The following is a 13,754-nucleotide window of genomic DNA, read 5'->3' as shown; positions in this document are numbered from 1 at the left end:
CGCATGCTCAGTATAGCACTTATCTGGTGCGTTCATGGAACAAATGGTAAATACAAACTTTACAACTCAGCCAACATTTGAGACTTTCTTTTAACAGAACATAATACAGATTCAGTTTTTTTCCATATTTGTTTATTTTTATTACTAAATTAATAAAAAATACATATATATATATTCCAATGGATCCAGATGAATCCATAATGTAAGTAACAATTAATCCATAAAGACCTCCACTTCACCTCATAATAATCTAATGTTATAAAAGTTAAATGATCTGAATCAAGATGGGAAAATTGTGATTTCCTACGTTCTCTCTGTGTCATGAAAGTTACATAGTGACCACACAACATATACAATATGTGCAATATAAATACACTGTGCAATACTACAACTATTATGTATTTATATATTATATTTCAGTTATTGAGGATTTTTTACTTACTTAATATTCTTTACTGTTTTATTACTTGATTACTTATTTATAATACTTGTCGCTTGTTTGCACTATCCACCATGCTGCTGTAATGCTGTAAAATAATAAAGGATTATTTTATTTTATCTTATCTGAATCCAGACGGTAAGTGTGATTTCCTACTTTCTTCCTGGGTCACTAACGTTACATAGTGGATGACAGGGGAAAGAAAAAAAATCAGGATGGCTCTTTTCCCGGCATGCAGCGCATCTGCTCCCTCCCTCCGTAATCATCGGAGAGAGAGAGAGAGAGAGAGAGAGAGAGAGAGAGAGAGAGAGAGAGAGAGAGAGAGAGAGAGAGAGAGAGAGAGAGAGAGAGAGAGAGAGGTATCTATATACCCCCAGTGGATTCTCCTTATTATGAAGAAGACATTTTTGAAACTCTTCATTCAGAAATCACCTGTTTCCAGGCCCAGGGAAACGTGCTTCTAACTGGAGATCTAAATGGACGAACAGGAATTGAACCTGATGTCATCGACCCACAGGGCAACAACCATGTGTTTGGTCAAACTCCCTTATTTACCACACCAACCATCACCCACCGGAACAACCTGGACTCTGGATCTAGTGTAGTAGACTATGCAATCACTGACAGGGACCCCTCCACTATCAGTGCATTCACTGTCAGACAACAATCCCCCCTCTCAGACCACAACCAAATAAATCTGTTCTTTAAACTCTCAGGTCAAATGAATGACATAAAAAAAGAACCCAGTAAGCTGTTTAAATTAAATGCTACTTACCGATGGGCCCCAGACAGTGGAGACAAATTCATCATGGCCTTGAACTCACCTGATCTGATAGATGACATATCAATATATGACCAACAACAATATATCCACACCAGAGACGGTGTAAACAAGGCCATTGATGATATCAATATGATATTTCACAAGGCAGCTATTAAAGCTGACCTTATAAAACAAACACGGAAGCCTGTAAAAAGGCAAAACACGGAAAAATGGTTTGATCAAGAATGCAAGAGCATCAGAAAAGACCTGAGAAAAATAGCAAATGAAAAACATCGCCAACCAAACAACCCAGCCCTACGCATTAGGTACAATGAAATTTTAAACACGTATAAATGTACAATTAGGAACAAAAAACAAAATTATACCCACATGAAACTTGAAGATATTGAGAACGCCATTGATCAAAATCAATTCTGGGATATGTTGAACAAATTCAACACAAAGCAACCACAGGCATTACCCATCCAAGATGGTGACATCTGGAGAGCACATTTTGAACATTTGTACAAAGATATACCAATAAATCAAACTATCCATCCATCCATCCATTTTCCTCCGCTTATCCGGGGTCGGGTCGCGGTGGCAGCAGGTCAAGCAGGCCGACCCAGACCTCCCTCTCACCGGCAACATGTTCCAGCTCATTCTGGGGGATCCCGAGGCGTTCCCAGGCCAGCTGGGAGATGTAATCCCTCCAGCGTGTTCTGGGTCTTCCCCGGGGTCTCTTCCCAGTTGGACGTGCCTGGAAATCCTCCAGTGGGAGGCGTCCAGGAGGCATCCCAATTAGATGCTGAACCACCTCAGCTGACTCCTTTCGATGCGAAGGAGTAGCGGCTCGACTCCAAGCTCCCTCCTGATGACCGAGCTCCTCTAAGGCTGAGCCCAGCCACCCTACGGAGGAAACTCATTTCGGCCGCTTGTAGCCGCGACCTTGTCCTTTCGGTCACGACCCAGAGTTCGTGACCATAGATGAGGGTAGGAACGTAGACCGAGTGGTAAATTGAGAGCTTTGCCTTCCGGCTCAGCTCCCTCTTCACCAAGACGGTCCGGTGCAGCGCCTGCTGTACTGCTGCAGCTGCACCGATCCGTCTGTCGATCTCCCGCTCCATCTTACCCTCACTCGTGAACAAGACCCCGAGATACTTGAACTCCTTCGCTTGAGGTAGGCACTCCGTCCCCACCTGGAGGGAGCAATCCACCGGTTTCCGGCAGAGAACCATGGCCTCAGATTTGGAGGTGCTAACTCTCATCCCCGCCGCTTCACACTCGGCTGCAAACCGCCCCAGTGAATGCTGGAGGTCACGATCCGAGGAGGCTAACAGGACCACATCATCTGCAAATAGCAGATAAATCAAACTAACTCAGACCAATATATTACAAAAGAAAAACTCCAAACATTAGAAGAAATAATTAAAGACAACCAGAACCCCCTTGATTTCCCAATGACTTGGGAAGAACTGAGCACACAGACAAAGTGTCTCCGGCCAAGGAAAGCTTGTGGTCCAGACAGCATCAAAAATGAGATGCTCAAATGCAGCACCCCAGAGATGCAGGGTGCAGTGTTGAAGTTGTTCAACATCATATTACAGTCAGGGTGTTTTCCTGACTGTAATGGCTCATTTCACCCATTCATAAGAGTGGTGACAAGTCAGACCCTAGTAACTACCGGGGCATCTGTGTCAGCAGCTGTCTCGGTAAATTATTCTGTAGTATTCTCAATAAAAGAAAACTACATTTCCTTGACGAACACTCCATCTTGAGTAAAAATCAAATTGGCTTCCTCCCAAAACACCGGACCACCGACCATGTATATACCCTTCATACTTTAATTAACAAACATGTCCACCAAACAAAAAATGGTAAAATATTTGCTTGTTTTATTGATTTCAAGAAAGCCTTCGATTCTATTTGGCATGAAGGGCTCTACTACAGACTCCTACAGTGTGGGATAGGGGGCAAAGTATATGATCTGGTTAAATCAATGTGTTTGGAAAATAGATGTGCTGTTAAAATTGGAGACAAACACACTGAATCCTTCACCTAGAAAAGAGGTGTTCGTCAGGGTTGCAACTTAAGTCCGACCCTATTTAATATATATATAAATGAACTTGCTGTTGAGTGTGATCAATGTGCTGCTCCTGGGCTCTCCCTCCTAGAGAGAGAGGTGAAGTGTCTGCTTTATGCCGATGACCTGGTTCTACTGTCTCCTACTGAACCAGGACTACAGCAACAGCTGGACATGATGCAACAGTTCTGTCACAACTGGGCCCTGGCAGTAAACATGAAGAAAACCAATGTCATGATTTTCCAAAAACGCCCCAGATGTCAGGAGAACAAATACCAGTTTACCATAAACACCAACATGATTGAACATAGTATGAGTTATACCTACCTTGGTATAACCAGAACTGCATCAGGGAGTTTCAACATGGCAGTGAATGCACTAAAAGAAAAAGCTCGAAGAGCTCTACATGCAATTAAGAGAAAATTTTATAATTTTCAAACCCCAATTAAAATCTGGCTTAAAATCTTTAACAGTGTCATCCAGCCCATTGTGCTGTATGGTAGTGAAGTATGGGTCCACTCAGTCATCACAGTTATACCCGCTGGGACAAACATCCAACAGAATCTCTACACGCAGAATTCTGCAGACACATTTTACACAGAAACACACCAACAGATGCATGTAGAGCAGAACTAGGCCGATACCCACTGATCATTAACATTCAAAAGAGAGCACTCACATTCTTCAATCACCTTAGATCCAGCCCCCCAGACACCCTCCAAACCCAAGAGCTGAGCCCAGAGAAGAGTCCCCTATGTCAGCTGGTACTGAGACTAGCTGCCTCCTCTCAGACACACGGGGACCAGTCTCTCAACAACACTGCTCTCCAAACACCAACCAGAGTAAAACACATCATAACGAGATGTAAAGAAACTATCTGGAGCACTGGAGAGAGGAAACTGGGGGCCAAAGCAGACTGGAATGTTATCTGGCCCTAGAGAGAGACTATGAATTGGCAGAGTATCTCTACAGTCAGAGATATAAAGCAGAGACAGAACCTCACCAAGTACAGGCTCAGTGACCACAAACTGGAGATTGAAACAGGACGACACAAAAAGTCATGGCAACCAAGAGAGAACAGAACATGTTGTCACTGTGGGACCGGTGAGGTTGAGACGGAGATGCACTTCCTCATAAAATGCAAAACATTCCATAAAATTAGGAACATCTACCGAAACAAATTTGACTGTGATTTCAGATTTTAAAAAATCGAGCGATATCTCAAAATTAAAAGTCCTCCTAGGAGAAGGAGAGAGGGCAGACCTGCTGCCCAGTATGTACTAACATGCCACAACCTGAGGGACAGCAGGTGACGCTTTGGCGATGCCGTTCCTGGGCGTTCATGCCAACTGAGCAGATCTGAGTTTTGGGTTGAATTGGGAGAGAGACGGAGAGAGAGAGAGATCTATCTATCCATGGATCTCTCTCTCTCACTTCGCTCCTCCCTTTGCTTCGGTGTCGAAGAGCTGCGGTGGCCTACAGGTAACGTGGGAGCAATGGGGGCTCTGTCTCACACCACTTTATGAGATGTTGTATTAATATTATTGTTATATTGATATTGTTGTGTATTGATGTTATTGTATGTTTAATTTTTTTGATGCTTTGGCAATACTGTTTTTAAACTTTCATGACAATAAAGCAAATTTGAAAAAAAAAATTGAATTTTCTTTGAGAGAGAGAGAGAGAGAGAGAGAGAGAGAGAGAGAACAGTAATGGCGGCCGGTTAGAGCCACACACAAACCGTCCGCATTCATCCAGCGCGACAGACACGGGCTTCTTTTTTAGGGGGGGGGGTGTCGGGAATCCTTCATTGGACCGTTGCTGTCTGGGACTTTACTTCTACTTTTATATATATAAAAAAATACCCCCCAAAAAACATGGATGATCACCCCGGCGGAGGAGGAGTCGGAGCGGCCTCGAGACAGCCTCCACCGCCGCAACAAGGGAGCAACAGCACCGCTAATCCTCCGGTCGGAGGACCCGGATGTGGAGGTGTCATGGTGCCGCACCAGCCGGAGGAGATACCCCGAATGCAGCAGCAGCAGTACACCATCCCCGGCATCCTGCACTACATCCAGCACGAGTGGGCCCGGTTCGAGATGGAGAGGGCTCACTGGGAGGTGGAGAGGGCCGAGCTCCAGGTTAGCATTCACTTAGCTTAGCACTGATTTAGGCTAACGCAAGCTAACGACAACAACCGGAGGGAGGGAGGGAGGGAGGGAGGGGGGCAGTTTACGGTGTAACTTTACTAGTTTAAATACTATTATATTATAATCACCGTACGTTCAAATTTGCCTTTAAAGTTCATGGTTAGCCAAATGTTTGTAGCCTAGCCGGCTAAGTGGCTAAGCTAACGGGGCTAAACACGATTAATTTAGCGGATTGCGCTGCGGGGGGGGCGGGTTTAGCTGTTAGCTTCGCAGCACTGTCAAGATGGGTACACTTCAGCAACTCGCAGTTGTTGTCACTCTTCGTCTTGTTAGCTCGCGAGGTTGAACTCGTGCTAACGTTGAAACTTTTTTTAATTCATTGTGGACATGATGACGTAAGTAAAAAGGAGAAGTGAAGCTCCAAAAAATAGTTAATCTGCAGCCATTTTGGTTTGTCACGCTAGCTTAAGGTAGCTGTGTTTACTAGTTGGTGTAGCTGGTTTAGCTTTAGTTTTAGACTAGTGTTAGCATCACACACTGAGTCTGTAGCTTTAATTAAAGACTAGTGTTAGCATCACACTCTTTAGCTTTAGACTAGTGTTGGCATCACACTCTTTAGCTTTAGTTTTAGACTAGTGTTAGCATCACACACTGAGTCTAGCTTTGGTTTTACACTTGTGTTACTAGTCACACCAAGTCTGTGTTTGTCTGACAGTTGAAAAAATATATAACCAGATTTATTGTGAAGGAACATGATCGCTTTTACTATAATAACACCTTTAGACTGTGTGTGAGGAGAAGTGGATCTGAGGTGAGAGGACTGTGGGGATGTGGTCTCTGGAGTTCTGGATCTTTCGTAGTTTGTTGTGATGGTCTGTAGTAGGTCCAAGTAGTACTGGGCGGTATACCGGTTTTAATTTCCCGCATGATGTGAATTTTTCACACACTGTCATACCGGTGCATAGAAACAACTGCTGTCGCTCTTTAACAGGCAGCAGAATATATTGTTCGCCGCTATGAGAGCTACGGTGGGAGCTAGTGTGTAGAGTGTATTGAGAGGGACCTCTAATCATGGTTATAACTTTATAACAACAAATTATAACCCACAACTAACGCTCTTTAACAGGGCAAAACACCACGACACAACAGTTTGTGACACATAAACAATTTGTAACACTAATAATTGTACATTCTTAAAATTTTGCTGCCGAACGGCATGCTGGGTACAGCTCGCTAGCTAGCTAGCCCGCTAGCACAACAGTTAACGGCTGGGAGAGGCTCCGTCGCTACAGTAACGCTACATTAAAGAACAGAACAGAGCGATGCAGGATGAACAAAGAGAACCGGAGATGCACCGATAGAATCTGTGCCCAAGAGAGGAGCTGGGTCTGCTGTTTGGAAGTGTTTTAGTTTCTAATAATCTGACATTTTGCAAGTTTATCAAGCCACTGTTGTTGCCGCTGGTGGTAACACGAGCAACTTACTCCATCACCTCAGCAGAAAACATCTGTTGGAATACCAAGAGTGTGATGACGGTCGTCGGATTCGAGGCTGTCAACCAGTAACGTTAACGCGAGTGAATCCGAAGGGTCAGACATCGCTTGAAGAGGCATTAGCTCGAGGCAGCATATGAGAAGAAAAGCAAGCGGTGGAGCGACATTACGAACACAATAACGATCCAGCTATGCAAGGACATGGTCCCGCTACAGACAGTCGAGAAAGACTCAGAGCAATGATTGAATCACTGGATTCAAGGTACGTCTGACCGGGGCCACAACACTTCAGCCAAACTGCTATTATCCCAACATACGAACAAACGAGCACACCCTCTAGTACTCAAAGCCTTTATACATGATGACATTAACATGTTTTTATATTCTATGTACTCCTGACAGTAGAGTAAGCCTCTATGAACCTATATAAAAACAGTCATGGAAAAAAATACAGTGATATACTGTGAAACCGCCAGAATCTTAAAAAATACCGTGATACACATTTTTGGTCGTACCGTCCAGGTCCTGGTCTATTCACTTCAGACTGGTCGTCTCCAGCTTCACATGAGTTGAATGTTTCCAGTCAGTGTGAACATGTTTCACTTGTTTCTGCACCAAAGTATAAAAACCAGATTTAATGCTTTCAGTAGTTTCTGGATGAGATCATTCTGTTACTCTGACGTCATAGAAGAGAACACTTGATGGCTAATGATCTGCATGTCTTTAAATCAGACACAGAGGAACGTGTCGTCTCCGACACACCTGAACGTCTCACCAAACTCTTACAGGTCTAGTTGCATTGTGGGTAATGTAAGACTCTGATTAATGGAGAACGTGAGATGTATTAGATTATAATTGACTCTTCAAACCTACACTCAGTTTTTGTTGTTGTCCTCACCCCGCCATTAGCCAGGAGGTCAGAGGTCACGTGTTTACCTGGAGAGCAGCCTCAGGTCACCTGTTTTAGTAACGAGAGCAGATCAGTGACGAGGGGACCTGGTCTACTGAGACCTGGTCTGATGGACTGATCCCAGCTGGAGGCTCAAAGTAGAGCGGACAGAAATAACTACTCACACACACACACACAATAAGTGTAACTTGAAGTGTGTGTGTTAAGGAGAATCTCTGTTTTATTTACAGTTCCACTACCATCTGTTCAGTTAAAGTATTCATCTGTTCTTTAAGTCAAAGCTTCGTTTCTGAACATTAAAATAAACTTCATGTCTCTGACATCATTATTAAGAAAGTTAAAACAGTTCTCTCACGTATAAAACTAGCTCCTCCTGCGGTCTCAGCTTCAATTAAAACAGTTATAAACAGGAAGGTGGTTAAAAACATTTCAATATAAAAGCTGGATTATAACACGTCTGTTTATCTAATGTCACGACGTCGTCACACCTGTTGAGTTCTCTTCTGAAAGAGATGCGACAGTTTGAGATAAATAAATAATAACTAAAGGCAGCTGTGTAGAAATCTCTTCACACATCATTTGGATAATGCCCCCCCCCCCCAGTCCACCTGGTGATCATGAATCAAACGCTCCTCAGGGAGTGAGGTCAGAGTGATGATGATGGTGATGAAGGGGTGAGTTCACTGGCCCAGATATACCAGGATGACAAATCAGAGGGGGGGCGCATTCCTCTGAACAACTGCGTCATTACACACACACACACACACACACACGTCAGTTTTCTGGTATGTCCTGAGCTGTGGCTGTCAATCACCGAGCCGACCAATCAGCGTTGAGTTAGTGTGGTCTGTTATGTCATCCTCTACCCGTCTGTCTGTCTCTCTACCCGTCTCTACCCGTCTGTCTGTCTCTCTACCCGTCTGTCTGTCTCTCTACCCATCTCTACCCGTCTGTCTGTCTCTCTACCCGTCTCTCTACCCGTCTGTCTGTCTCTCTACCCGTCTGTCTGTCTCTCTACCCGTCTCTACCCGTCTGTCTGTCTCTCTACCCGTCTGTCTGTCTCTCTACCCATCTCTACCCGTCTGTCTGTCTCTCTACCCGTCTCTCTAACCGTCTGTCTGTCTCTCTACCCGTCTCTCTAACCGTCTGTCTGTCTCTCTACCCGTCTGTCTGTCTCTCTACCCGTCTCTCTACCCGTCTGTCTGTCTCTCTACCCGTCTCTCTACTTGTCTGTCTCTCTACCCGTCTCTCTACCCGTCTGTCTGTCTCTCTACCCGTCTCTCTACTCGTCTGTCTGTCTCTCTACCCGTCTCTCTACCCGTCTGTCTCTCTACCCGTCTCTCTACTCGTCTGTCTCTCTACCCGTCTCTCTACCCGTCTGTCTCTCTACCCGTCTCTCTACTCGTCTGTCTGTCTCTCTACCCGTCTCTCTACCCGTCTGTCTCTCTACCCGTCTCTCTACCCGTCTGTCTCTCTACCCGTCTCTCTACTCGTCTGTCTGTCTCTCTACCCGTCTCTCTACCCGTCTGTCTGTCTACTCGTCTCTCTACCCGTCTTTCTGACTCTCTACTCGTCTGTCTCTCTATCCGTCTCTCTCTCTACCCGTCTCTCTACTCGTCTGTCTCTCTACCCGTCTCTCTACTCGTCTGTCTGTCTGTCTCTCTCTCTCGTGGTCGAGGGAGAACCTCTGGTTTCCCCGTTGCCTTGGCGACCGTCACTCGAGGAAGTTGCGCCCCCCCCCCCCTTGTTGCCATGGTCACCCTGTTTGTGTATAAATAGATCTTCAGCCTCCTCGGCCTTCAGCAGGGTTTAGTTTCAGGAGCAGCTGCTCTCAGACAGACAGACAGGTGGTAGGTGAGACAGGTGGAGGACAGACGGACAGACAGACGGATAATGGACAGACAGGAGGTGTAGTTGAAGTGATGGAATGAATTTAAATGTCTCTTTTGAATGGAACCCCTTTGATCACTGATGTTGATCCTGTTAGACATCCTGAAGCGGATGCAGATCTGGTTCTGGGGCTTCCTGGTGGTCCAGAGGTTTGGGGTGATGATCGCCATCGTCCCGTGTCCTCTGTCCCGTGTCCTCTGTAATGAACCCTCTGCTAGTTATAATATATATATATCATAATGTACTGTGATGTATTATTATTATACAGGGCTGAAACAAACGCTCATTTTCATTATCGATAAATCTGCAATTTATTTACAGGATTAATCCATTTAAATTTGACCAAAAACCCTAAAAACTAAATATTTTCAGTTTACTATCACGCAAAGAAAAACTGACCCAGAAAATATGATTTTCATTGTAAAGATATTTGCTGCTCGATGATACATGATAGACTCATTTAGCTCTCATGTGAACGTGAGTGTCGTCGTACTTTACATGTACAACGTACTCAACTTGAAACCTCTCATCACAGGTTCACAGGTGTGTCTGCTTCGTACGGAGCAAGGTCATGGTTTCACCTGCGAGGTCATGGTTTCACCTGCGAGGTCATGGTTTCACCTGCGAGGTCATGGTTTCACCTGCGAGGTCATGGTTTCACCTGCGAGGTCATGGTTTCACCTGCGAGGTCATGGTTTCACCTGCGAGGTCATGGTTTCACCTGCGAGGTCATGGCTTCACCTGCGAGGTCATGGTTTCACCAGCGAGGTCATGGTTTCACCTGCGAGGTCATGGTTTCACCTGCGAGGTCATGGTTTCACCTGCGAGGTCATGGCTTCACCTGCGAGGTCATGGTTTCACCTGCGAGGTCATGGTTTCACCTGCGAGGTCATGGCTTCAACCTGCGAGGTCATGGTTTCACCTGCGAGGTCATGGCTTCAACCTGCGACCTCATGGACTCATCAGCTGTGTGTTGTGTCAACAGGCGAGGATAGCGTTCCTTCAGGGGGAGAGGAAAGGTCAGGAGAACCTGAAGAACGACCTGGTCAGAAGAATCAAAATGTTAGAATACGCTTTAAAACAGGAAAGGTAAGAAATTAATATCTTAATATCAATACGATGATTTATCTCTGACCGAAGGTCTGCTGTGGTGCGTTCATGTGCTGCTGGGAAACTTCTCTTCTCAATATATATATATTCATATTTATATTATATTGTTTTCCTCAGAGCAAAATACCACAAGTTAAAATATGGAACGGAGTTGAACCAAGGAGAGATGAAGATGCCAAGCTTTGAATCAGGTCAGTGATGAAAGAAACGCAGAAAGATCTTCTTCTCCTTCTCCTTCCTCTTCTCCCCATGTTTGAAATACTTTTTTTCTGTCCTGACACCTGAACTCATCCAGTTTTCTTTTGGGTTTTTGTTTTTTGGAGAACTTTAATCTCCAGGAGGTTTCTAGACCGTTCCGGTTCTGATGGATCCGCTCGTATTGATCAGTATATTTCCTCTTTCTCAGACACCAAAGACTCCGAGGTCTCTGCTGTTCCCGCCAACAGTCAGCTCACCTGGAAACAAGGGAGACAACTCCTCCGACAGTAAGAGCCCCAGAGTTCACTCCTTCATTCTCATCTAAAGGTCTTTGTTCATGTAGACGATGCTGCTGAGACAGCGTCGGAAATACACGAGGGCAAAGGGCAAAACTGCCCCTAAGAAATATAATTTTGCCCCTGATATCACTAGGAGAGGGGCAAAAAATGCCCCCGAACTTTCTAAACGAATAAATAAATGGAGTGCTTCTTAATCAGACCTGTGACTGCGAGACTGTGGTCAACTCAGCAGACACCCACATGTTAGTGCACCTATATGCTGACATTCACGGTAAACGCATTTAAACGGCACAGATCGGGAGCGAGCGAAGGACTTTGAAAGTTAGCGGAAAGATTAACGTGAGACAACATCCGGTTTCTTCAGACGAACATCCGGTTTTCAGAATAAGATGCCAACAAAGTGTGAATTATATTCACATTAAGTATAAAACATGCTGCCAGCATCTCGTGAGTTAAAGGGGAAATACACCTACATTGTGCGTAAAGTGTCTTTATTCTTTGATTTGAGGGTTGCTAATTAATAATACCTGACTGACAGTCAATTAAGATATTTACTAAGCAACAACTCTGAACTGAACTTGTACCTTCAAATGGCACATTTTTTAATTTTTAAGGTGCTATAAAAATATCTTTCTCATTAATTCCATACAATGACTGATGTACCGTATTTTCCGCACTATAAGGCGCACTTAAAAGCCTTTCATTTTCTCAAAAAACGACAGTGCGCCTTGTAATCCGGAGCGCCTTATATATGGATCAATTGGTTAATTGGTTGATCCATACTGGTTGTACACGGCGCTCTGTCAAAATGTTTCAGTACGACTGGTAAACTACAAAGCCGCACCGCGGTAAACACCGGTACTGTGCTTACTCCTAGTCCAACACCACTTGTGTGTATAAAGACCTTTCAAGAGACACGCTTACGACGCTGAGTTCAAACTCAAGGCTGTCAGCTACGCAGCCGAACATGGGAATAGAGCAGCAGCGAGAGAATTCAACATTAATGAATCAATGGTACGGAAGTGGAGGAAGCAAGAAGATAGTAGCTGTAGTAGCTTCTATTCTATGCGCCTTATAATCCGGTGCGCCTATATATAAAAACAGTTCTAAAATAGGCCATTCATTGAAGGTGCGCCTTATAATCCGGTGCGATTTATAGTGCGGAAAATACGGTATATGTAATCAAGGCATCGTTGACTTAATAATTGTTAATAGTTGTTTAAAAAATGTAATAATAACAATAAATAACCACAAAGAAATAAGAATAAATTGAATATGATTGTCTGATTTCTTTGTTTTTTGTTCAAAAAATCTAAGAAAACACTTTGAATCTGTAGACTACTGCCTAATAGTCTTATTATTGCCATTTGATGACAATTGCTCATATACTGTAAGCCTAAATAAGTATATTTATTATTTTGAACAAAGGTTAAATGTTATTTCACAAGTTTCAAAAAGTGCCCCCAATTTTTTTTAAATGCCCAGGATTTCAGTCAGTGGGGGCAAAAATTGCCCCCAAAAAAGATGTAAATTTCCTACCCTGTACTGAAAGAACCTGGAGAACCAGGATCAGACGTGTCATCTTTAATACCATGAGTCTCTGGACAACAATCGTCTTAATCAATTATTTTTTTAAAGTTATTTATTTAATTACAGTAAATAAATTATATTTTCATGTTTTTTACTTTTGTTCGGACAAAACGAGACATTTGATGGCGTCGCCTGAAGGACCAAAAAAACAATAATAATGTCTTTATTTATGAAGCACCTTAAAATAAAAGATCAATTTAAACCCTGATGAGACAGAAGAATACATTAGAACCAGCTCATACCATAAGAACAAACAATAATAATAGTGTGTGTGTGTGTGTGTGTGTGTGTGTGTGTGTGTGTGTGTGTGTGTGTGTGTGTGTGTGTGTGTGTGTGTGTGTGTGTGTGTGTGTGTGTGTGTGTGTGTGTGTGTGTGTGTGTGTGTGTGTGTGTGTGTGTGTGTGTGTGTGTGTGTGTGTGTGTGTGTGTGTGTGTGTGTGTGTGCGTGCGTGCGTGCGTGCGTGCGTGCGTGTACGTACGTGTGTGTGTGTACGTTCACGCGCGTGTGCGTTCAGGTACCTGCAGGAAGTAGGATACACGGACACCATCCTGGACGTTCGTACTCAGAGGGTTCGCTCTCTGCTCGGCCTGTCGGGCTCCGAGCAGAACGGTTCTGTGGAGAACAAGAACCTGCAGCACCTGATCAACGGGACGGAGCGCCGCAAGGATGGCAAGAGGTACACACATACAGAGATACACACAGACGGAGACACACACAGATACAGACAGAGATACACACACACACCTCTCTGTTTGTTTCCAGGAGTCCAGGTGACGTTCTGGAGACGTTCAACTTCCTGGAGAACGCAGAGGACAGCGACGAAGACGA

The 13,754-nt window shown here is 44.2% G+C and overlaps 1 protein-coding gene across 5 annotated transcripts in view; it reads left to right on the top strand.

Moving 5' to 3' along the window:
• The first annotated feature begins 4,999 nt into the window (after window positions 1-4,999).
• Window positions 5,000-13,754, top strand: part of strn3 (striatin, calmodulin binding protein 3) — a 16,370-nt gene continuing 7,615 nt past the window's right edge. The window contains exons 1-7 of one of the 5 annotated variants that reach the window (XM_076107176.1): window positions 5,288-5,426; window positions 6,933-7,190; window positions 10,714-10,817; window positions 10,956-11,029; window positions 11,245-11,323; window positions 13,441-13,602; window positions 13,689-13,754. The exon at window positions 13,689-13,754 is cut by the window's right edge and continues 73 nt beyond it. In XM_076107176.1, coding sequence (XP_075963291.1) covers window positions 10,789-10,817; window positions 10,956-11,029; window positions 11,245-11,323; window positions 13,441-13,602; window positions 13,689-13,754 — 410 coding nt within the window. In that variant the 5' untranslated portion in view covers window positions 5,288-5,426; window positions 6,933-7,190; window positions 10,714-10,788. Of the gene's footprint in view, window positions 5,427-5,520; window positions 5,831-6,932; window positions 7,191-10,713; window positions 10,818-10,955; window positions 11,030-11,244; window positions 11,324-13,440; window positions 13,603-13,688 lie in introns of those variants that run through there. The other 4 variants (XM_076107177.1, XM_076107175.1, XM_076107173.1 and 1 more) reach the window with 4 other exon arrangements.

Source organism: Anarhichas minor, unplaced genomic scaffold (genome assembly GCF_050575085.1).
Source record: "Anarhichas minor isolate MPS153535 unplaced genomic scaffold, ASM5057508v1 ptg000038l, whole genome shotgun sequence".
NCBI classification, from domain to species: domain Eukaryota; kingdom Metazoa; phylum Chordata; class Actinopteri; order Perciformes; family Anarhichadidae; genus Anarhichas; species Anarhichas minor.
The sequence above is the reverse complement of the archived record's forward strand: the minus strand, read 5'-3'. Positions and strand labels throughout refer to the sequence as shown.